This window comes from Chiroxiphia lanceolata, chromosome 3 (genome assembly GCF_009829145.1).
Source record: "Chiroxiphia lanceolata isolate bChiLan1 chromosome 3, bChiLan1.pri, whole genome shotgun sequence".
Classification (NCBI taxonomy): domain Eukaryota; kingdom Metazoa; phylum Chordata; class Aves; order Passeriformes; family Pipridae; genus Chiroxiphia; species Chiroxiphia lanceolata.
In genome coordinates this window covers 55708731-55734137 of record NC_045639.1, presented here as the reverse complement: position 1 = coordinate 55734137, position 25407 = coordinate 55708731, and the positions used below count along the sequence as shown (strand labels likewise).

General features: G+C 36.1%; 1 protein-coding gene across 6 annotated transcripts in view; it reads left to right on the top strand.

The window, feature by feature from the left end:
- ADGRG6 (adhesion G protein-coupled receptor G6) overlaps positions 1–25050 on the top strand; it is a 109135-nt gene extending 84085 nt beyond the window's left edge. For 2 of the 6 annotated variants that reach the window (XM_032683876.1, XM_032683873.1), the window contains 10 exons: positions 1037–1153; positions 2257–2302; positions 3787–3893; positions 6595–6722; positions 8017–8285; positions 9816–9930; positions 10991–11274; positions 15116–15217; positions 17401–17553; positions 21799–24589. In XM_032683876.1, the coding sequence (XP_032539767.1) occupies positions 1037–1153; positions 2257–2302; positions 3787–3893; positions 6595–6722; positions 8017–8285; positions 9816–9930; positions 10991–11274; positions 15116–15217; positions 17401–17553; positions 21799–21977 (1500 nt within the window). In that variant the 3' untranslated portion in view covers positions 21978–24589. The other 4 variants (XM_032683874.1, XM_032683877.1, XM_032683875.1 and 1 more) reach the window with 4 other exon arrangements.
- Positions 25051–25407: the final 357 nt, after the last annotated feature.

Below are 25407 nucleotides of genomic sequence, written 5' to 3'. Positions count from 1 at the left end.
TTTCTTTCCTCTTCGACTTTTAAGATTTTAGGAAATTTTGTTACAAAGCTCCAGTATAATCTGAAATACTGCATCTGAAAATTCTTGGATATGGTTTTTAAGGAATGAAATAGTCTTCTCGGGATAATGTGTACTTAAAAACTGAAGCTGTTCTGTCTTTCAGAAGACAGAAGTGGTGGGATCTCATGAGCCCAGTGCTGAACTGATACCTGACATCTTGTTAGGTTAATAAAACCCCTAGACAGAAGGAATCAAGGGTTCAGGAATTTGACAGACCAGATTTTGGGAGGGAAAGTGAGTGACAATAGACTTCATTTGACCTAAGATCTGCCATAGGCAGCGACCAAGCTTCCCAGCCAGGCATGTAACTATGCAGGTCTCAATGGAAGCTCATCAAAAGAAATTAGTATTTCCATTTTAATAAATAATTGGTTTCCAAGGAAAACTTCTCAGTTGGAAGATTCTTAGCTGCAGGTTAAAAATAGTATTGCTCAGTGATAATATCAGAATTCTGTTTAAATTCCCATCAAATAAGAGCTTGCAGAAAATACTACCTCCTTCAGTACATAACATTGCTTTGAATTTGTTTACTTCTTCTTAGTCATTCATTTTAAGATGGAGGATGATTTAGCAACCATACACAGAAAACAGGTTATTCTCTGAAAACTTTTCATCTACTCAAAAGGATAGTGTCAACAATAAGAGAGCTAGTTCATTCTTGTTTAGGGAAATGAGCTAATCATATCATGAGTTGTTACCTGCTACATTGTTTGAGTTATAATTTTGTTTGCCTTCTAACCTCTCTTTATATTTGTGCCCATGTATGTTTATGACTATAAGGAAAATAGGGAAACTTCAGTGAAGCTAACCCATAATTTGATTTTATAAACATAATGTTCTTATATTGCGTAATCAAAAGTACAGAAATGCTGACAACTTACTTATTCTGGCATGCTGCAAAAATGAAACTATGTACTCTGGCTTTTATGTTATGTGCTGTGTAAGCATTTATTATGTTTTTCTTAATCTTTCAAAGGATGCAGAAAATACTGCCAATTTGACCAGTTTTGTGGTGGCATGCAGTATTGGAAACTTAACCATTCAGGATCTTCAGGATTATGTGAAGGTTACAATCAAGCATACCAAAATTCAGGTAAAACAAGACTGATTATTCAGAGGAACAGGAATGCAGAGTGCATGTGGTAAAGGCTAAGCATAAAGCCTGATTTATTGGGATGGATTTTGAGTAAGAACATAAATGGAAATCAAAAACTCTAGAACAAAAGCACGTAAGCAAAAAGTTAAAACAAGTAACCTCTCCCATCCCCATGCATTCGCACTCCATTCATGGTCTAAGAATTACCTGAAAAACTGTTCATTCTGTCCCTCAGAAGCAATTTCTGTGCCAATAACTAAGCAAAACCTCTGTTCATGACCATGGTTTTGACCAGGGACATGATTTATTACACTGGAACTTTAGAATTACTTAAATTCTTTGATCAAATATTGTTTTTTTAATACGTCCCTGAATTATTTTGTTGTTATGTGGTTTTCAGCAAAGGAGGAATGGACAGAACATGTTAAAAGATGACCACAGCAAATTTAGGGAATAGAGACCAAATGCAATCTTTTGGCACATACTCTTTCAGTTAAAAAATGGGTGAGCTTGACTCTGTTCTCAGACACACCGTCAGTATCTAATCCAAAAGAGGCAATAGCACTAGAGATGTTAAAAAAGAAACTGTTAAAATGTAATACCAAAGTAAATTGTAGGAACCTGGTTTGTAATTTTCACGGTTCCATTAACTTTATCTTGCGTTTCATTACAATGAATATTTTAAGGTGAGGCAAAAGAACCTCCACTTGGGTTCAGCAGGCACTTGGATATTGTCAAGGACGTACATAAAGGATTCACAGAGAAGCCCTGAGAAAGTGAACAGTACAACGTGTTTAGATTCTATAAAGACATACTCAAAGATAACTTCACTGAGACAATAAAACTTCATTGTTCTGAGGATGTGGAAAAGGAGCAGTGGAACAGTGCAGAGAAGCAGTGCTCTAGATTTTAAAGTCTGGGCAAATCTGTCTTTCTAGCAGAAGAAATTCTAATTTGACACTAGACAAATTTTCAACAGTCTAAATGATATGGATTATTCTGCTCAGTAAATGAAATACACATTACAACAACTGTTGTAAATGTTGATGAGATTTATGCCTGAAGAGGTATACAAAGTCTACTTTTGCATCTGTTCTTAGGAAGATCCTAAACCTACTTGTGTCTTCTGGGATATGGACAAAAACGGTAAGTTTAAAAATACTGTAATTTCTTTCATGTGGGGAATAAAGTTGCTTTGAGTTTTAAAATCAGATACAGTCTTTGCCATTTTTCCTCCTAATTAATCCTTACAGAATTCAATTAAGTCCATTCAGTGAAGCGTATAATTTTTTCTGGTTAGTATAGTTACTTGTAACAGTACATGTTATATACTCCTTTTCAAAGTTTGTTTTTAATGTAAATGTTTCTAACATTTTAAATTTTTCAATCAAGTTTCTCTACTTTTCCATAGCTGATTGCAGTTTTTCACTGATCTGTCTGTATGAGCAAATTAAATTATAATGCTGCTCAAACACAACAGTGGTTCTTAGCCATACTTTTAACTGCTCATTTGTTCTCTGGGATGACTTTCCATATCCTTCTATTTTAGAGATCACTACGGAGATGTTACTCTTCTTTACAATCAAACAGATAGAGCAGTAGAATTTTGGATGGAGAGGTTTAATACAGAGTCTTGCAAGAAATAAAATTTGCTATTCAAGTTTGTACTTCAAAGCAGGAAATACAGAACAACTGAGGAGAATGCAGGAGGATAAAAAAAGAGCACAAAATCACAGAACCTATCTATGAAGCTGAACTTAGGAAGCACAATAAAGGAGAAACACACAGGGAAGAAACTATTCCCAGTGGCTGCTTAAGTGGGGAAGAGCTTTGAGTGGTTTTCGAACATCTTCACAGTATTTTGAGAGATTGTCTTGAATTTGAGCATTTGATTGTCTTGACATTACAGAGCAAATTATGCTGAATTTTGTCAGGAATTATGAAAAAATGTCTTTAGAAGTCAGAGAATATGAACTATTTCACAAAATTAGTTCATATTTTAGCAGGGGGAAAACGAAGAAAACAGATTTTACTTTTTAACATTTAATTTTTAAAAATAAAATCTTTCTACTTATTTTTCAGAATGACCTTTTCAGGTGGGGTGAGTAGGGAATAGTTTATTCCGAGTTTTTTCATAAGGCCACAAGGGATCTTTGGGATTATCCACTCTGACCTCCTGCTTTACATGCTGCAGGGAGGAAGGGAAGGACCCTCTCTGGTCCTGGGCCATAAATGAGGATATATAAGTGGGAGGCAGGCAGGTGCACATGTCACATCAGTGGGGTAGAAGGGAGTTCTAAAACTATGTTATTATTGGGTAAAACTAAGGTGTGTCTTAATGCACGATCCACATAGTAGGTCTTATTCACTAACCAAAAAGCTCCCGACTTTTATTATAGATCTCCATCTATTGCTTCTGCTCAGTAGTCCATTACTGGGACACTCACCTGCTGTGATTCTCTGCAGAAACTAGGAAATCTGTTACTTGCTTCTCTCCTGGTTGTTTTTAATGCTTGCTCATTCAATTTGAGAGAGCGCTTCTGCATTTGCACAAGGTGAAGTGAGAAATCTGTTAAAAGAGAGGTTGACGTGTTTGTTGGACAACAGTTTCTCATGTTTCATTTCCACAGATGGCAATGGTGGCTGGAACCCTGCAGGCTGCCAAGTGGATGCAGAGTCCAATGAAAACGAAACGGTGTGCTTATGCAACCACCTCACACACTTTGGGGTCCTAATGGTAGGCAAACACGCTGTTCACCAAGTTACCTTTCCTAGGAACAGCGGCGCAGTTTTTCTCTTGTGTCAAGACAAGTCTCAGTTTTGTTACTTGGGTTATTTCTTTTGCATATGATTTTTAATGATAATAATAAATAACTTCCCCCCTTATTGTCATAAAGTTATCTTTTCATAATAAAGTAACTGGTGATAAGGATTCAGGAATGAGATAATAAAGTTAGTAATGAAAGAATATTATTGTTGATATTATTATAATTATTACATTTTTTACAAGTGCCTAAATATTACTTTTTTTAAAAAATAAAATTCTAAATTTTGCAAATGCTGTGCCACAAAAGACCTGGGGTTGAGGCTTCTGAGCAATACCAAAATAACAGTACTAACACTTCCACAGAGAAACAGAAAAAATTGATCTTAATGATCCTGAAGTACAGGGGAACCCCGACATATCCCTCAGTAGTATAATCTGTCAAAACTGACCTGCAGCTGAGGGTGTGACAAGAGGGAAGTGAATGAGAAACAAATTTAAGTATATTTAAAATTTTCAGATTGGGAAAGTGGGAAGTTTTTTACAGAAAAAAAATCATGAAAAAAATTTGAAAGTGCTGTTTTCAGAACAAAAGGGAGAGAGACACATACTGTCAGGAAAAACAGGGAAAGAAAAATGTCCTACAGTCAGTAAAACTCCTAATGAGGATGAAAAGTCAAGGGAGTACAATAATTCCCTTTCATCCGTAGATCGAGAGGCTAATTTGTCCCTCGCAAATATAGGCTGCAAATCTGACAAGATTTATCTAATGTCAAAAAGTATAAAGCAAGTACCTTTTTTTGCAAAATGTGTAAGCATGTATTGGCTCTTTTCTTGCTTGGCTTTAATCAGCTTTGGGGATGCCTTACATTACAGACCTGCTCTGGGAAAAAGTCTGCCAACAGTGGGCTGGTACAGAACTTGTAGCTTATTCTCTGTCAGAGCCTTAAGCAAAGTCTCCAGAGTGGGTGACTGAGAAAGGTAGAACAATGCCTAACAGGGAAATGAAAGAGGCAACCATAGAGTGCACTTTAGCCTCAGTAGCATAGCCTCTAGCCTTCAGCTGTCTCCAACAATTTGCACTTGTGAAGTGTTTTTCAGGGAAAAAAATCCCAACATGAAAAAACGGAATACTGCTATCTTTTCTTAGCATTGGGTGATTGTTTGCTCAGTAATGGCCTAAAACACTTCTTTCCAGCTGAAATTACCATTCATTGGCCTCTAAAACATAGCTGCAGAAAAGATATTGGCTCCTGGTCACAGCAGTGCTCCTAAGTGGAAGTATTTGGGTTTTGAAGTAACTTGCGGTGGTATCACATAAGAGTTTAAACCCGCAAGAGAGCCACACATGCTGACTTTTTCAGCTTTGGCCTTCAAGACCCTTCTTAATAGGACTGCTCTCTTCACATCATGCTGAGTTGTAGATATGAAAAAGCCACTAACTTTGTGTCTTCTTACAAGCTAAATTGTGGTCTTGTTCCACTTTCCATCCTCAAAGGGAGAAAGAAAAGGCTTTCTTTAGGATATATTCAATGGGTCCCTTCTCTTCCCTGAATGCTTTAGTGGCAGTAGGAAATAAGGCAGAAGTTCTTTGAATTCGGGCTGCATTCCAATAGATTTTTACACAGTTTTGACCCTTCTAATTGCTTTTCCATTTTAATAATCGCTTCTGACTTTAATTCAGCTATTAAATTATTTTCAAATAACACCCTCCTTATGTATATATAAACTGTCATATAAGGTTGGGAAAGGCTGTAAAAAAGCTGCTCCTGCCTTTTCCTACAAAGCGTGTGAAGTTTTGTAGCATTTCGTTTCTTTTTGCTAGATAGTTTTGCTAGGGACAGCAGTGACACTGACTGTAGAATGAACATCATTATCTGTTAGCATTTGCTTGCATTTTCTCCACAGTGATACAGATCCAAACATTCTTATAGTTTCTTGTCCTTAAATAAAGGAAATAACACTGGCATTTATTCTCAGATGGTACTATGTAGCAGTTACAGTTAGACAGAAAACAGACAGTTAGACAGAAAAAAAATCCTCAGAATTTTCTGCTTCATTTCTAAATCTTTTTTTTTTGTCATCTTCGTTGCTATTTTTCTCACCATTTCTATTATAATTGTAGCTTTTATGTCAAAGCAGACCATAAAACCAAAAAGCAGTATCTTGCTCTTGATTTCATCTGTAGATGATTAGCTACATTAACTCTTATGAACTTTTAATAACAAAAAGTAATGTCAGAAGTTCCCAATAATGTTGAACATTTCAGTATGAAAAACTTGTAAATTACATTTTCCTAACTCTTACATCTTCTGAAAGACAGTTGTATATAAGCAACAAAACTAAAAAGTTTAAAAACTAGAGACTTTTCCAGAGAAGGACGTTTGAACTCCTGGTACTGAATTATAAGGATCAGAATTAGGCTCTGACTATCTGCTGTTCCAAGCAGTTATAATACTTAAAGCACAATGTTTTGGAGAGCTGTGGGAAGGAAGTGAGAGGTGTAACAGCTGTTGACTAAGTACACTCAGTAAAAATGAACCCCAGTGTCAAGGTTATAGTGGTATTGCCAAACTGCTTTTGAGTTTTACTTGAGTAATTACCAACAAAGAGTGTTGTGCTCGTAGAAGAGGTGTTGGCTATAACTGATATCTCTTCCTTTTCTCTCACATAGGACCTTCAGAGATCTGTGACACAAATAGACACACAGAATAACAAGGTCCTGACCTTTATCACTTACATAGGCTGTGGAATATCTGCTATATTTTCCGCTGCAACTCTTCTAACATACATTGCATTTGAGTAAGTGAAAAACATCACAAAGGTAGTACCTGTATGTGCTGAATAAAATAAATTAGTTACATGGATAGTGTGGCTTATTTGTCCAAGAAGGGAAATCTTGTTTTAAAAAAAACCAAACTATTGTTTGTCACACTATTGTAAAAGTGAAATGTTTTTTCAAGGGGACATAAATTAAGAGTCTTTCCTCCTGTTTCTAATGTGTTGTGTTGCTCAGGCCTGGGAATAAGGTGAATGTGTGTCAAAATTTTGCTCTTTTGGGAATACAGAATGCTCTAGATTCTGAACAGATATGTATTATTTTAAAATTCTCAAACAGGATTTTTATAAAAAAATAAACAAGAACTTGCTTATGTGAACATAAAATGACCCAGGTATAAAAAAATAAATTTCCAGTTAGGACAATTACATTCAAGAGCCCTTCAGAAAGAGGTGGGAAGAGAGATAAAATGAAGATAAATTGTGAAGTGGTGCAACAATTTCAACAGCAGTTCTACTTTAATGTGAAAGTGACTCAAGAGAAGGCAAAAGTTTTGAAGTGATACAGTTCTGTGAACAGTGAAAAGAGAAAATGAAGTCATGTCAGCACAAAGAAACCATTCTGTCTGTAACAGGATAAGACACAGTAGCTGCTAAAGAACGATAGTTGGCTGGGGGTGAAGGGAAGAGGTGGGGGTTTTCAAGTTTTAAATGTCTTCAATGATTGCATTCCTGTTAAATTACCTATGGCACTACGTTCTGGTCCAAGAGGGCAGAAGTTCTTGGCTGCCCCAAATTTCCTACATTTCAATGTGTATCAGTTAAAAAAAAAATTACTTGATCTTCAGTCTTCCTAAGATCCTATTCAAAAAAGCCAAACAAGCAAACAGAAAACAACATGCACTGGACAATATATTCCAAAAATTAAGTGAAGACTTACATATAAAATGATCACAGATGACCTTCTGGTCAGCTGTATCTTTTTGTTTTCAATTTCTATCTAAAATACGAAGTAATGTTTTATATTTAATTTGAAAGGGTTTTTTTTAAGGAAAAAATCAGTTGCTAAAATATTATGGCAGTTAATTAGCTCTTTAAGGACCTAAAGAGCTGGTAGCTTACCCCCACTACACACAGCAGAAGCCTTCAGCAATCTGACACAGAAGTACACATCACTACATCTTACAGTAGAAACACTTACAGCTCAGAGGAGATCCCTGTACTTTTATTTGCTTTGTGAACTGGTAAACCCAGCTGCTGAAAGTGGCTTGCATGAGTACAGCAAGTTAATCACATGCACCTGTATTTCTCTCATTAGGAAATTGCGAAGAGATTACCCATCCAAAATCCTGATGAATTTGAGCACAGCCCTGCTCTTTCTTAACCTGATTTTTTTGCTTGATGGCTGGATTGCATCATTTGATATCGACGGCCTCTGCATAGCTGTAGCTGCACTCTTGCACTTTTTTCTTCTGGCCACCTTTACATGGATGGGACTAGAAGCTGTTCATATGTACATTGCTCTGGTGAAGGTGTTCAACACGTATATACGGCGATACATACTGAAGTTTTGCATCATTGGCTGGGGTGAGTTCCGAAGATGCAATATTTACATGGCATGTATGCTGCTATATAAAATGCTCTCTATAAATGCTGCTTTATAAAAGCTCTCTGTCAGAAGTGCAGAGCAAAATTAATATCAACATGGTGTTTCCTCCTCCCCCCCCCCCCTCCCCGGCCTGCAGTAGTGCTGGCATGCAGCCAGCCCTCTCTGTCACAAAGTTCCCCTGTATAATTCTGTGTAAATACACTGTAACTGGCACCCTCCACCCAGGGCAGCTCACAGCCCTTGGATGAGTGGAGAGACCGGCTAAACTGGTCTTGCTCTCCAGAGAGGCCAGAATGGGAGAGGGGAAACAAGAGTGTCCTATCAGAGATGAAGAACCATAGCACACAATGAATGCAGAAACTCTTGCAGTTACTGCAATGCCTATGGGCATCTTTGCATTGATTTTCAAAAACTTTAAGTCCAGGTTAAATTTTCTTGCCAACAAATACATGTAGAAGTTGGTGGAATCAGAGACAACCAAAATTTTCTGAGCTTCAGTACGGTGTTTAAAACACAGAGAGATCCTGGCTGCCCTAAGCAATGTACAAAGCAGGTCTGAAATACTGAAAAATAACTGGAAGGCTCAGGCAGCAAGGCTTTTATTCTTCAGTTTTGTCTATATCAGGAATCTGTGCCTTCCCCCTGAATGCACATATTGTGTTTGAAATAATATAACACAATACAAAACCATTAACCTTACGGCTAGAGCACTGACCTCAGTACAGCTGATAATTGATGTCTTTCCATTGGCAACTAGCATCCTCTTTGGCAACCTCAGCAGAGAGCAAGGACTGAGTGGTAGGAAAAGCAAATTAACCTCTTCCCCTTTGAATCTGTTCTGTTATAGCAAGGGTAAGACATGTAAATAAGGCATATCAGGAAACGTACATTTCTTTTGTTTGAGCTGTACCTTTCTGCACAGGGTTCTCTTCTGCGTAGTTGTCTGTTTTCCCAAAATACTCCCTTTACCTTATTATTAAGAAATATATGTTTTGTTTTATAGGGTGGAGGGGCTTACAGTTGAGAGAAGCAGTGGAGAAATTACAGATTTAAGTTCATGTTCCCCAGTTACCCAACCTAATGAATTCCCATTAGCATCTCTGAAAAAAATCCCTCAAAAAAATCCCAATAACATCCTTCCATTAAAACTCATTTTTTAAAATATTTTTTTAAGCTTCTTCTCACTAGAGAGCCTATGTGAAGTTGCAAATTTAACTTTGGGTAATTAAGGGAGATTGTTTTATTTTCATTTCCATATCACATACTAAAATAATGGGTTTTGCCTCACAGAAGGTTACGAGTTGTATTCATTAATGCCCATTAAGTGCTTTGGAAGTTCTGTATATTGGTACTGTTTGAAAAATTGTTTTCTTCTACCTTCTCAGTGCAGTTTTTTCAGGATACTCTGTACTGAAGCAATAGGGATGGAGACATCAATAATTCAGCTTAGCATGGTGAATGTAAAGGTTTAGGAAATTTGAAAGCTCCCAAGTTTTCTTGTGTTACAGGTTTGCCAGCTCTGGTGATAGCAATTGTTTTAGCAAGTGCTAATACAAGTGCAAGTCATGTTTATGGCAAGGAATTATATGGCAAAGATGCTAACGGGCAAGGAGGAGATGACTTGTGAGTATTTCTTTTGATCTCTTAAAATTTAGCATTTATAGTTTGGAAAAAAAATTAGCATCTGTCAGATTGCTTTGGAAAAGTCAAAGACGCATTAAACAAGCAAAATGGGCAAAATTGTCTTCTAAGTTATTTGAATCTGAAATGTGAAGAATACTGTAAGAAAAAGTGGAGGGAAATCTGTATTACCCAATGCCAGGTGCAAACACTCCTCTGGCAGAAGAATAATTTATAGGTTTTGTCAGGAAAATAAAATAAATCAAATTTAGTTTATCTTAAATGAAAGCTATATTTTCTAGGTAAGAGCAAAGAAAGAAGTAGTATAAAAATCGTTTCCTTTTTAAGTAAGCTAGTCTTTTGCCAATGTAGTTCGATAGTCTTCTGTGTTCTTCTCTTGATGTCCAGCTAATAATCTCCAGATGACAAAATTTTTATATGAGTGCTCTGTTCCTTGCCTGGCAAAGCTTCATCATGATAAATAAAAATGTCATTTTATATGTCTATTATTGTATCATGATAAACATTCAGGCCATTTGCTGCTAGGGGTATAAGCTAGATATCTCATATGGCTGGCTGTCAAATGGCTACCTCAAAAGTCCTAGTGCTTCTCCAGTTGTGTACAAGTTCTCCTTTAGTTCCAGTGGCAGAAAGTTGAAATTTTGACACTGAAGATCCAAGTTTGCCCATTCTGTTACTAAAACATACTATGCTTCACACAGATGACAGCCATAAAGCTGCTTGTACTGAGTTTAAACTTTTCATGATAGGATTGCAGTTCCCACAGCTTGTATCTGAGGTTGGATTTCCTTTGTAATTGGTTTTGACAAAACTGTGGTACAATCCTTAGATTTCCAAGGTGATAGTACTCTGAACCATAGTCACTTAAGACACCTCTGGACTTCATTCTGTTTCCAAACAGAAAATGGACAAAGGTTTCATTTTCAAGCATAGCTCTGCATCAGTGGAATCAGAAATAGTCTGATTTTCATTGTAGTCATGTGAATAATTGGAGGATAGTTCGCATTAACCAAAAATGATCATTTTTTGTATTTTTTTACAGCTGCTGGATCAAGAATGAAATTGTCTTCTATGTGACTTGTGCTGGCTACTTTGGAATCATGTTTCTAATGAATATTGCCATGTTTATTGTGGTGATGGTGCAAATCTGTGGGAGGAATGGGAAAAGAACTAATCGGAGCCTGAAGGAAGAGATCCTGAGGAACCTCCGTAGCGTGGTCAGCCTGACCTTCCTGCTAGGCATGACATGGGGCTTTGCCTTTTTTGCCTGGGGTCCCTTGACTCTCGCTTTCCTGTACCTCTTCTCAATTTTCAATTCTTTGCAAGGTAAGCTGAATTTTTGTTCTGTAAATGAATAATATTTGAGCTATTGCTGTTCTGGGGCATACTATGCCCAGTAATTTGACTGGGAGCTCATATTCAATCTCTAGGTTTTCCATTGATACAAAGCCATCATTGATTTCAAGGTCTTTTCCATAAAATGCACTATATTATAAATAGAGCTATTCCTGACTAACAGTCTGAAGTGTTCACTGTTGAGATAGATGCTGTGTCACCTTCAACGTTTCTTTTCAATTATAGGAAGCCTTCTTCCTTACTTTATTCCTGTAGGGAACCTGTAAAGCTCACAACTATTTTATTAAGGCATGAAAAGCTCATGAAACAAAATTCAGTCCTCTTTTCCTGTTTCAGTGTGTAGAGATAGCACAGACTTATGGGATATTCTTTGGTTAAGAAAAATCCAGTGACTGTTTTAATAAGATTATTTTCCTTTCCTTTAATCAAGTTTTGAATATTTTAATTTTCCAACATAGTTTGTCTTTCTGAAAAATGTTGTGAACTGTACTCAAATGGCTATAAATTACAGAATTATATAGCTGACATTTAGAAAAAATTTCAGCTCAGAGCTAAAATTTGTGTATGTATCAAATGTTATAAGATTCTCAACCAACTCTTACCCTACCCACTAATAAAGAACTATTGAAAGCATAAGGAAGAGAAAAACCCAAGAAGATCATTGGAAGGACATGTGTTATACCATACACATATTGATATAAAAAATTAATTTGCCTGAAAAAAAACCAAAACAAAAAACAAACACAAGAATATCATTGAAGGAACACGTGTTCAACACAAATATTGAGATAACAATTAAATTTTCTTAGGGTTAGCAAAATACCTTCCTTTATGGAAAAAGTACTTAATGTTATCCTGTGTGGATTTTATCTGATACAGTTGAGATGTATTTATTGTGCTAAAAGATTTATTGTACTTTCATGGAAAGAAAGTAATGTTTTGGGCTTTTGTTTGGGTCAGTTTTAACCTAAAATTCTGGGCAAAATGGCAAAAATGGTTTGTTGTTCTTACTGAAGCCTTTTTTTCCAAAGGACAGATTCTGATATTCCCCTAGCAGCATAATGAAGTATTTGCTGCATTGTGTCTGTGTGAGAAATTCAGAAGGGCCTTGAGAGATTAGAAGTATGGGAAGAACATGAAAAAAAATTTAAATTCTGAAAAGCGTGCCAAGGATCAAATTAAACAAGTTTTCTGTAACCAGAATTTCCAGTGCAATCAATTAAGCTTGTATGTGCAGAGTGCACACAAGGTTGACCACCAATGTTTAAGCCTCTGTGGGGTAACAGCACTATTTAATGGAAAATGAGTATTTGGAAGGCAGCTAAGTCAGAAGATGAAAGTGAAAAAGCTGAGGAGTAAACACAAAAAGAAGAGTGATGAGCTTTTCTTGGGTTGTGGTAGCAATAGTGACACAGTATATGCTCGGGCATGTCACATCAAGCCCAGGAAGATAACAATCTCCTATATGAAAGTACTTATCGCTGTGAAAGAGTTAGGCAAAGCTAAAGAAAAAAGAAGTATGTTTAAAATCACATATAAGTGGTGCAGTGTTCATGTACCAGTAAGGGGGTGGAATGGAACAAACTAAAAATTAGGATTTGTGTCAGGAGGCATTTCCTAGCAGCCAAAAAGCAGTTCAGTATGGCAAATTTTTCAGCAGTATTAGTATAAGCTTAATTATCGAGACCTTGGTAAATGCGTTTATTTAATAAATACGTTTATTATTATTCTCTCTTAAGTTTTTGAAAGCTGCATGAGTATTTTAAGCTACAGCAGCAGCCTCCATCAGCAGTTTTCTGTGCACTGGCAGTGAAAAAGTAAATTGCAGCAACTGCTGGTGTTACTGTACTTTGCTATTTCATCTACATAGGAAATTATTTTTCTCTCCTTGAGGCACAGAGTAAAAAATCTGGGAACATTTCTTTTTTGGCTGCTCATTTTATATATATGCCTGGGCAAGCCAAATACTTTCAAGTCAGAGCCAAGCTACAGCCAAGCCTAGGGTCTGATTTGTCTCTGGGAAACAAAACCAAAGCTGTACTACTAAAAGCACATTGTAAACTTAATGAATAATGAAATACAGAGAAAAAAATTCTGGAGACCAAGCCCAGACAGGGCAAAGGCAAAGTACTTAATGCAGTACATTTGTTTTGCATTACTACAGAATATGCATTTTCTTTTTTAACAATTCAGAATGTTCCAAACATTTACTGCAATTTAATAAAGCATCAATTTACAAAGTTTGTAGCTGTGCAGAAGCCCTAAGAGGAACTGCATGTCTCTAAGACTGTAAGACTGTAAGAGCTGCTAATGATTGCATTGGAATTGCTCGTGTGTTTTAAACAAATCACACAAAAATATTTCACTAAATGCAAACACAGTAACCATACTTTGAGAGAGGTTACATATGAGATGCATCCAGGTATGTTTGCCTTTTTTAAATTGTATTTTTCCTTTTTTTTCCCCATTAGCTCTTGAAAAAATTTGGAAAAAAATGTGTTTCATGACACAACCCTTACCTAAAATTAAGTGATCTCAGAGGTCTCATCCTGGCCTGATGGCTATAAGCAAATACAAATCCAGTTCAATGACATGCATTAGTGGAAAATTAGACCTCAGCAATTTGGAGGAGAGAAGATAATTTGAGTCTCCAGAGCATTATTATCCAAGCCATACCCTGCCATTTTGTTCTACCAGCTGAAATACAGTACTCATTAGTATATGGAACCATTCATGATGATCATAAAGGAATGGTATTAGAGGAAGCCACTTGACCATGTTTGCCCACCTTATGTAGCATTGATTCATGTTTAATATATAATCATGAGGGATTTGGCAGTGGTATTTTGCCATCAGGTGTTCAGCCTCAGGTTGGCTCTCTCCCGGAGAATACGAGTAAAACAAGAATAGGCTAAGCTGGAGAACAATGAAAGATTCCACAGACAGAGCCTGCCTGGGAAAAACCAGGAGCACGTAAGATTTCCAGCTACTATATTTAGCTCCAAAGTGTATCTGTAGAATGATGAAATTGTACCATATGTCTTGTTAAAGACCTACTTTATCACATGGTAGGATGCTTATCTCCTGTCTTGAAAATCAAAATTTAACAATTGCTTGAGAAAGATCAACTCTGCAAAAACATTCTTAAACACTTTCACTGCAATTGCATGCACAAATCAGTTCGTTTTCTTTGGAAGTTTGTAGTTGGACACCTGATTAATACTTGTGAACATATTCTTAACATTTTCATAAGCTTTTCAAGTACATGCATGTGATGCACATAAATCCAAGTGTGCTTTTTTAGGACACCCATTAATGCCATTTGCAAGACTTCTGGTTTTAAAAGAATGCAGCCTACAGATCAGTAGGTATGGAACAGAAGGAGATAAATTATCTCCTTGCTAATATCATAGTGTCTGTATTTACTTTGCAGTCTGTCTTTTGCAGTATTGTTGGTTGCAAAATAGTCATTTGGTTCAAAGAAAAAACCTTTTAATCATTTTCCTCTAAGCCGAAAAAAAAATAAAATTAAAAGGTTAGCACTGAGCTGAATCTATATCAACAGTGCCAGTAAAATGGGTCCTATTCTCTGTATTCTGATATCCCAAACACCCATAATAGCAACTAGAGGATGGGAAAATTTTTAGTTAATTTCTGTACCTCTTAAATGAGGTATAGATGACAATAACAAAATCTTAAGATTATTTTTTCTTTGCTTGTACTTCGTAGACTTTTGATCATAGACTTTAGTTAATCTGTTTATCTGTTTATAAATACATGCTTCATTTGGTGTTTGTTTGCTTTTTTCAAGGTTTGTTTATATTTGTATTCCATTGTGCTATGAAAGAAAATGTGCAGAAACAATGGAGGAGACATCTCTGTTGTGGCAGATTCCGACTGGCAGATAATTCAGGTAAAAACAGTTCACAGCTCCCATCCTTAGGTGCTGCAGTTGTCTTTAAAAGTCCAGGTAAACAGCTTGTTAGTTACTTTTAATGTAATAAAAGGTAAACCAGAGATGTGGAAAAATATATTAATCACAGACTGTCACTTCAGTACTAACAGTGCCAAGGCACTTTTCAGATATCACTTCATAAAAACTCTCAAGTCTCTCAGTTTTCCACTGAAAGCAGCTGGTAAATTCTGTACTGCTATAAGCATGATTTTGGAAGGCCCTTTGGGCCATGCAAAAAAAAAAAAATTAAATAAGGATCCAGAGATTCAAACTCTGTCATTCAAAATCCATTTTACTCATTTTCTCCTGCATTAAAGTATGCTGACTGAATTGTGTGAACTGCTAGGCTGATGTAGGAGCAATTCTTAAAAGGCGTGTAGAAATATTCTGTCTTCTTTTGCTTTTATCTTTGTCTTTTTAAACTGCCTGTCCTTCACCATTTAATTCAGAAAGACCGACCATTAGACACTCAGAAGTATAGAAAATTCCTTAAGCAGAAGCCTGATTAGGTTCCATGGCTGAAGCTCAACTTTATCTGCAACAGCCAGGGAGCAAGGAGAGCAGTTGGTTTGGGCACGTAAAAGTAACACTTAGGCCACTGCATTTGTAGTTTCCTGCACCTTTGGCCATCTCGGATGGCATTAGATTGCTGTGTTCAGGCAACTGGATTTTGCTTTGCTGCCTGATGTGGTGATTTGGACCATTCTTTCTCATATGGTTCCTGCTCAATGACCAGTGTTCAAATCTAGAGTTGATGTAAGGTGGCATAGCCCATTACGGTAAGCCAGTCTGTCCTGGGTAATAAGAGTTCTCCAAATACCCTTGGGTCCTTTCTTTTTCTCTTGGCATACAGGGCTTGTTTCAAGGTTTTAAGTAACTGCTTTGGTATCAAGACTTTTGCTTGTCTTGCTCTGTTTTGTTTAGGGAATGTATTCTCATTGTACACTCTAAAACATACTTTCATTTTGTAGTAAGAAAACTTGATTCATTATTTCAAATTGGGAAAATCATATTCATTCTGATCAGACATCCAAATTGTTTCATACATTCAGCTTCTGTGTGGTTTATGCTGTAACTCCTGAACTGAAAAACACAGATGGATCAAACTATTTTTTTTTATACTGCTGTTGAGCAGTTTGTGCATAAGATAGAAATAAAAACATGAAGGATTTGAATACTTCAGTGGTATAGTTAATGTGATGTCATTATGTCTAGCATTAACCAGTCAGTCTCTACAAGCTGGTTTTAATCTGCATGAACCTGACACCGTTTTCAGGCAGAACAGTGAAATATAAGTCAAATATGAACTTGCATACATAAACCCTATAGCAATGATTTTGGATAAAGTGACCTAGCTGTCTTTGGTTTGGACTTCTTTTCCATTTTGTGAATTTCATTGAAGTACAGTGAATAACAGCAAGGTGATTCAAATGTGAAACTTCCTGCACTTACCTGCAAGTATCTGATACAGAAGTAGTTAGATGCTTTTATTCTACTGATATTGGGACAGACCGTTGAGTTTTTCACTGGTAGTTTTCCTCACTCAGTTTATCAGTATTAGTTATTTAATTTGATTTTTTAAGTTCTTCCAGCATAAGAGCCTTTTTTGTTAATGGTTTGGACAAAACTCTTAAAATGGGGAATGACTGAATAAACAGTGTAAAATAATAGTGCACCAATATTCTAAACAATCAGCTGAGAATCTGCTAGTATGTAGTGTCTTCCTCAGCAGATCAAGCCCTCAGATGGTAAGGTCACTGTAAATGATCCAATCTATCCCTTTAGATTTTACTCTTCAGATCATGAAAGTATGGTATCCTTACACTGCTACAGAGCTTCTCTGCTCTCTTGTAGCCTGGAAAGCTAGGCCTTATTTGCAGTTCTAATCTAACAAATCTAATCTAACAAATGATTGTTAGAGTGTTAGAGCCACCAATTTTAACTATTGTGGTAGAATAAATTAAGTTGGAATAATTTTGATTCTTAAGAACGAAAGAGGCTGCCTAACAGGAAAAGGATAGGCTATTTGTTGTAAGCAATATTAAGAAATGCATCTGTTACCTGAAATAATCATAATTGAATAAATTAGGCATTTAGTATTTATGGTAGTTATTTATGTAAAACTTTTCAATCATTTTTAGATTGGAGCAAAACAGCAACCAATATTATAAAGAAGAGTTCTGATAATCTTGGGAAATCCTTATCCTCTAGTTCCATTGGCTCCAATTCAACCTACTTAACATCCAAATCAAAATCTACAACAAATACATATTGCAAACGAAACAGCCATACAGGTGAGTTCTCACATTGTGTGCAAGTGTGTCTGTGAATACATTGTTTCATGTTAAAGGTACAATAGTTGTTTCTACCCAAAGGTCAATGTGAGAAAATTTCATCAATTTGTGTAGTGTATTTTTTAAATATATGTTACTTTAATAAGAATCATTATATAACATGCAATACATCCAATATATAGTTCTGACCTTGGTATGTTCCCATACTAAATAAAGCAGGTGTGATGAAAGCAAATCTTGCTTATTATCCTATTGTAAACACAGGGTAGCCAAAGCACAGAGAGATGACGTTCATCACCCAAGGTAACATGAAAGCTGGCAGCACAGCTGGAAATAGGAATCAAGTCTTCAGAGTCCAAGTCCACAGCTGATGCACATGGTTAAACTCCTTCCATCTAACTGTAAAACATTTATGGGTAAAACGACAAATGGAGCCTACTTGGAAATGGATACCGTGTTCCTAGATTATGCATTGTCTTGGCCTTCTACAAATAGCATGCCATATCTACTGCTTATTTATTTAGATGTCAATGGTATATGTAATAAAAGGCATCATCTGTATTCCACTCATACCATGAAAATGTGCTCATTTTGAGAAGACTTTAAGGGAGCAAAGAAAGAGAGGAGCTGCAATGATTTGCAAGTTTGGTTATGTCTGAGATCATATTTCAGAAAATCACTTATATAGTTGACTTTTTTTTTTTGTTACTCTGTTTTAGTGAAGTCCTGTTTTTGTCCTGTGTAAAGTCACATACATTATTACAGAATACTCTATTATAAACATAGTGGTAATAAAATCTGTGCACATATTTAACCCAAAGATGTGTTTACTTGCTTCAAAATTTTTATTAGAAACAATGTTTATATATGAAGTAGATGATTTTACTAGAATGAAAGTTATGTTGTTTCTTAAGTATAAATTGTTTTCATAAGTCTCCAGTGTCTCATGATGGCACACTCTCTTTTCTTGATACATGGCATAGTTTCCAAGAAATACCTTCCTTTTTTTTATTGATGATCATTGCCTGATTTGATTAGGCACACCATTTTTGTCTAGAAATCTCATTTTTTTTAAGAATTAAATTGTTATTTTCTCAGTCACCAATATTCATTGCATCCATTAGCAAGAGGGATTGCACATCAGGTATTATAAGAGTTTAAAATTTTTTTGGTTATAGCAAATGTCTGTGTATCTTAGAAATTCCCTGATAACACCTGAGCTTGCTCTCAGGACTGCTCTTCACAACTGTGCTGGGAACATACAGCTGGTGCCTGCCTGTCTTTGCTGCCGTGTCAGGTTCAGTGCACCCAGCTGCCCTGATCAAGTTGTCTTCATCTCTTCCCTATGGAAGAGACCAGCAGTCTTCCACAAATAGCATCCTTAATATCCACCGATCACAATGCTACTGTTGATTTAATAGTAGAGGACAGCCTTGTGTTCTGAAGCCAGAGAATCCCCATTTGTACTCTTGGCAGATCAGTTTTTAGACTCCTGGTCTTGGGATTAATGATAAAAAGACGCTTAAATGTTTTGTTGGACTCAGGACTATTTATCAGGCTGACAATTAAACTCAGGGCTGGAGTTTTTGCAATGCGTTCTTGAAGCAAAACAAAGAAACTGTTCCAGATACGAAGTAGTAAGTTAAAAGAAACTTGTTCATATACCTTTTTTAAAAATTAGGAGCTTAATCCCATGCATAAATTGTTCCTAAAAGGGATTTTAGTTGGCAAGGTAATCGAAGTTTGTAATGTAAAAGTTTATTGGGTATTAAGGGAATATGAGCGTTTTATTTTTAAAATTTTAATGCATTTTGCTTTGATCTCTAAAAATACACATCTTATTGTGATACTTCACAGGAATTTTTGCTAACATATACTAACATATTTTCTCGTGTGTTAAAGTAATAAAAAATAACATTCATATTCTGATTTTTAATATAGCTGAACTTCTCAGTTTGATGACTTAGCTTAAATTGCAGGCAAATAATGTAATAGCTACATGTCTTGGCAAGTCTTGTTAATATGGTTATAATGTGCTCCCTGGAATTGACACAAGCATTCATGTGTTTGTGGTATAGATAATGTCTTCTAAGGCCCTTTCCTCATCAGTGGTGGAGCATTACAGGTAAAGTGAGAATTGCTTTTGTTGAATGCATGGTTGAAACAGGGTGGAGGGATGCTTCTTGCATGATGTCCTCATTGACACAAAGGATTTTGCTAATCAGAAACACTGCTTATTTCTCACTGTTACATCTTGCTCCATTGATGCTGAATCAAAGGATAAGCATGCTTCAAACTTTGGGTGTCTGCACTCTGCATGGGGCATGAAGCATTTGGAAGATACCATATTAGAAAACAGACCATGTCCTGACATTAATGCTTGTGTAGAGTAGTCTGGGTAAAGGAAATTGTCCTGAAACACCCATACACAAAGCATACATTAAAAAGCAAAACCAATCTGATTGAGTTCCGGAAGATTTGTTAGTATTTATAAAAGTTATCGCAGGAATTTTGAGATAATGTATTTCTATTTGGTCTGTGGCCATTATCATATTAGTCTTTTTTCTTTTTATATCCAGTCACACCCAGAATAACTCTGAGTGACAAAATGTGTATGCCTACAAGCCATCCTGTGAACTGCTGCTTGAATGCAGAATGCACCAGCACAAATATTGGGTGGACCTTTATGGGTGGACGAAAGAGGTCACTTCGGCATCTTGTGCCCCAGCTGTCTACAAGCCTGAAACAAACTACTTGTAGATAGTACTTAAATACCCTATGCAACACTTCTATGAATGAGAAGTTAAGATTATGTCTGCAGAGAATATGCTGATACAACTCCCATTTACTTCAGTGATACATGATTTTAACTCTGTACCTAAGTGTGAAGCCATAGGTTGGTAAATGCATACATTTGAAAGGCACAGAGTACCCAGAAATTTGCTATGGTACATGGAGTTATTCACTGCAATTCATGGACATTCTTGGGTGCTTTGAAAAAATCATCTCAATATGCTTGAACCTGCCTGTTTCTGTTTTCATGAGTGAAACTGTTTTCATTTCTCAGTCTGCAAGCCATTTCTCCTTTGCAGCACTTTATACTCTTTTATGCCTTGATATCGTGACTTCTGCAGGGGCAAGTTACTGTTTATATTCAGTTAATTTATTCCTAAGAAAAAAAGTTTTTATTAAATCATACTTGAAGTAATAAGCTTAATTCTTAAATGATCCTTTAACAATGAATTTTTTAAGGTGATTTCACCTTCAAAGGTCTTGTAAACAGCCATCAAAAAATGTCACCTGTAGAAAACATTGCTTCCCAGGGTACTCCACCTTACTGTCAGCTTGCAATGGTCCAAACCTTGCCTGGGTTAAGAGAATTAGTTCCGTCTTTATTCAATGCAGTGGAAGAGATAAGAAAGAAAGCTTGTTAATACAACATACTTGAGAAAATGAGAGACAAGGTGTCTCCTTCTCATTTCTCATTACATGAGCTCTACCTACTGACCATTCTCCGAACAGCACTTATGTCAGCCACTGGAGCAGACTTTCTCAGTCTGTCTGGGAATTGCCTTGCTCCTTTTTCTCATCGGCTTCATCCTTGGCTTATAGCTCATGGACTCTGAAGGAATGCCTGGTTTTTGCATCTTTTTCTCCCCACAGTTGTTCAGTCTGTACCCTTCACATTATGGAAAAAAAAAAGGTGATGCTAGACGAGCACAAGGTTTAGGCCAGTTTCAGCTCTTGTTGTCTGCTTTAAGATGCAAGACATTTTCTGCTACATTCTGCACAGATTATGTTATTTCTGTACATAGCTCAAAACCTCCACTGCTGAAATAATTAAATCTGTTTACTGTCATTTTCCACTACTGTATTATGTGGAGATGCTATTTATGGAGGCCACCCCTATTCCTGTGCTATCAAAATGGTTTTGGTTTGCAAGATGCAAAGCATCAACAGTAAATTAATACATTAAAAAGTCATAGGAGTCAGTTACACTTTAGGCAAAAGAATAGGGGGATAATTTCAAGAAATACCTGAAAGGTCTGCCCACAAAACCAGGCATCTTAAAAGAATTTAGAAGAAGCAATGCCAAGCCTAAAAGTTCTTTGCTGGCTTTTAGGGCAGTAATTTCATTCAGCAGTAGTGGCAATTGAAGGCATATCTATATGGAAGTGACACATCTCTTAAACAGTGAGTTTGCGTAACAGGCCCTAACTTCTTGTTGCTTTTTCCTCCTCCTAGAGAATGTTTTTCTTGACAAGCCATCTTCAAAATTTGCCCAAGAGGATGGAGAACAGACATCAATCATCCCCGTCCACCAGGTTATTGACAAGGTCAAAGGATATTGCAATCCTCACTCCGACAACTTCTATAAAAATATCATCATGTCTGACACATTTAGTCGTAGCACAAAGTTCTAACTGAGCTTATGATTTATTTTCTTTTTAATCAAAGGAAGTTAAAAAGTCTACCTGGAATTGAGAATAGTGGATGTCATAGAATGTGACCTGTTTAGTTTTTTTTTCCCCAGTTTATAATACTCTTCTGTTAACAGCTTCCACTTAAGGACCGATTTCTCTACCTTCTTACTGTTGTGGAAAAAGACAATTTTCCACCATGGTATTGAGCTGTTTTTTCAGTGTGTGCCAGCCAACGTGATGCCTGGACAGCTAATTGTAATCCTGTGCAAATATTTTTTAAGGCTAAAGAGCCACAAGCCTAACTTTAAATTATATAGTCCAAAGAGAAACAAGTCATGACTCCTGGAGAAAATAGCAGACATCTCACACAGTACAGGCAAGCTTTCATTGAACAGTTTACTGATGGTCTTTTTCAATTGGAAAATATGGATTTTCCCTATGACACTTGTTAGATTCTTGCTTCTTGACTGTCTAGTGCTGACTCTTCTTTATTCAGAAATGAGTAAAACTTTTACACCAGTTAGGGGTTTTAAACCATTTTTGACTAAATAGACTTAATGATGCAAAACAGTATATGCTGTAAATTCAGGCCATTTTTTGTCCATGTACAAAGAAACACAATTTACACAAAGTCATGTTTCAGCATTTATTGATTGGTATGTGTGAAATGCAGCATTTCCCATCACAAGTCTGTGTTTAATGTTCTTTTTCACAAAACAAAATAGAAGACATTCAACTATATATAGATCTATAAATAAATACCTAGAACTCTCTCCACACATATTTTTGTAATAATGCACACTGTAAATATGACAGAGAAAACCACAGAGTGTACCACAGACATTCTAAAAACAATGGATGGTGCTAAAACTTAATCTTAAGTATTTAAATACAAGGTGAATTCTTTGTAAACCCATGAGTTCATCAGTCTCTGTATTTCAGATATACTGTATGTGTAGACACCTCCATCAGATGGCATTGCAACATTAGAATAACCTGGATACATTTACCAGTAATAAACAGATAACATCTTTCCAGTCACCTAATGTTTCCAGGCATCCCTGTTGGATGACTTGATGGAGGTTGTTGGAGGCACAGAGTTTAAAGTCTTCAGGCAATATTAGGGAATTTACATTGCTACGCTGTGTCCACGGTGACTGGGGGCGGGGGTTGTATGTGCAGAGAATAGACAAGAGCATAAAATGCTTACTTGTTTAAACTTTATAAATATATGACATATTAGCATGTGGCCATGAGTGGCAAAAGGGCGTCTCTCCTCATTAAGCATGTTTGATCCAGTGACAGGCTTTATGAAAATTGTAGCTGCACACATTCCTGAAAGCATGCACTGAAAGATCACAGGTATTTTCAAGTACTATTTTCAGAGGAGAGTGTCCCCTAATGGAAGTTTTCATTTTTAAAATTACTTTTTTTTAACCAAATTATTTTTAGCCACATATTTAATTATTTGCATTCAGAAGGTGACCAGAAAGTTGTGCCGAGATTTTTCAGTTGCCAAGCAGGTGGATGCTCAGTGATTAGGGATATGGATTTGTGCTTTCTCTGCTCTTTGCACACGCTTTTGTGTGTAGAGATCATTTAATGCTGTGACCGCACAAATGGCATATTTTCCCTGGCTGCAAACACCTGGTGGGTGAGAGGAGGATGTCCTGATGGTGTTCCATCCAGAAACACTGTTGTTGCTACATGGGCCTTAACGAAACCTCAGTCTTGTAACTGCAGATACTTACATGGTGGTATGAACAAAAGGCCACCTGATTCACTTAAAATGTTATTAATAACAGGGATGAGTGTTGTCAGATATCTTTAATAAGTGAAATAGTCTAGGGAGAGATTATGTACAAGCATTTACTGAACTTATATTTTATCATCCCACTGGCTTAACTACTGTAGATAATAGGGTTCACATAGAAGCTTACTGTGAGATTTATACCTGATTAAGGTGTTTAAAATCAAAGGAACACAAAACATTCCTGAAAAAATAAGGAATCAATAAAACGTAAGTAAAATAAAAATATCAGTAAAATATAAACATCAGTAAAATATAAATAAAAAGAAAACACAGTATCCTGAATGAAGCTGAGCTGTAACCTATCAGTTTAATGTACAGCTACCTATATTTTTGCTGAATTAAGATTTTTTCTTTTTTTTTTTTACTACCATGTAGTAATCTTAAACTGTCTATGTCAGCTCTTGAATGCTCTCAGTTCTACAATGTAAAGCTTCTGTTTTGTAGTTGACATGCTGTAACCTCCCTTGTATATATTTATTTATTTGTGAGGTTAGATATGTCAAATATATTCGGTTCTGTAATGACTGTTCTTGTTACTTTAAAACTAGATTTCTGCTTTATCATAGAAGAAGAGGGAAAGAATAATTTCTTATATATGTTTTTTCTAAACACCATGTGAAACGATTTACTGTAGTTCTATCTTTTACAAGTATAAGAAAACATGTTGATCTAATTTGTAATACTAGTCAGTGAAATATAGTGTAACAGGTTTGAAGATGGACTAAAGTGGAAAGAAATCTTTTCAAGTAAACAGTTTTGATGTTAGTGTTCCAAATAATTAAAGTCTTTTAATAATGAATGGTTTACTTTTATTTTTCTTTTTTAGTTTTTAATGCCAAAAATTGCACAGTGGAATTCTGGTACATGCCTAGCCAAAATGTTGGAAATAAATGTGCAAGACTAACTCCATCTCATCAGAGGAACACATTTTGCAGAATGTGCCTTTCCCTTCTGTAATTTACTCAATGCCACATTCAGTGAATGATCTAGAAGTTATGCGAGCTCATTTATTTATGGTAGCAGTCACGTCATATAAATGAAAGGAAAATCAAGGCAACAGACAATATGCTGGGATGATCTTTTAAAGTAATACAAATGAATAATCTAAAACTCAGAAGTTATTTCTTTTCATATGTTTCTCTTCAGCTGAATTTAGTCCCTTGTTATCAATAACTTCTTTCAACTTGTAGTCATACTTTGCTGCTGAAATATTTTCTTGAGCCAGTCACTTGATTAGTGATTACTAATCTATAAACATCTCACGAATGGTCTACCTTTACATGCTTACCTTTAAGGAATACAGAAATCTGTTGAAATGTGTTAGATCTGTATTTAAGTCTCATCACAGAAAATGCACAAAATATGAAGATTTAGCAGTAGTATTTTTTAGAAAGCATTAAACAAAACCCCATGGCATAGGTGGCTTTTATTAATAAGCATGCTGGGTATGCCTGTGTATGGTCTGTCCATGTGTGTCTGTGGATGGTGAACACTACCCTTAAGATTTATGCTTTGAACAGTGTGGGAAGGAGCCCAGGTTTTTTTCCAAGTAGGATCTTGGCAGATGCCAAACTTGTAAGGAGTGATTTGCAGCATTTGGGGGTGGATTTATTTTTC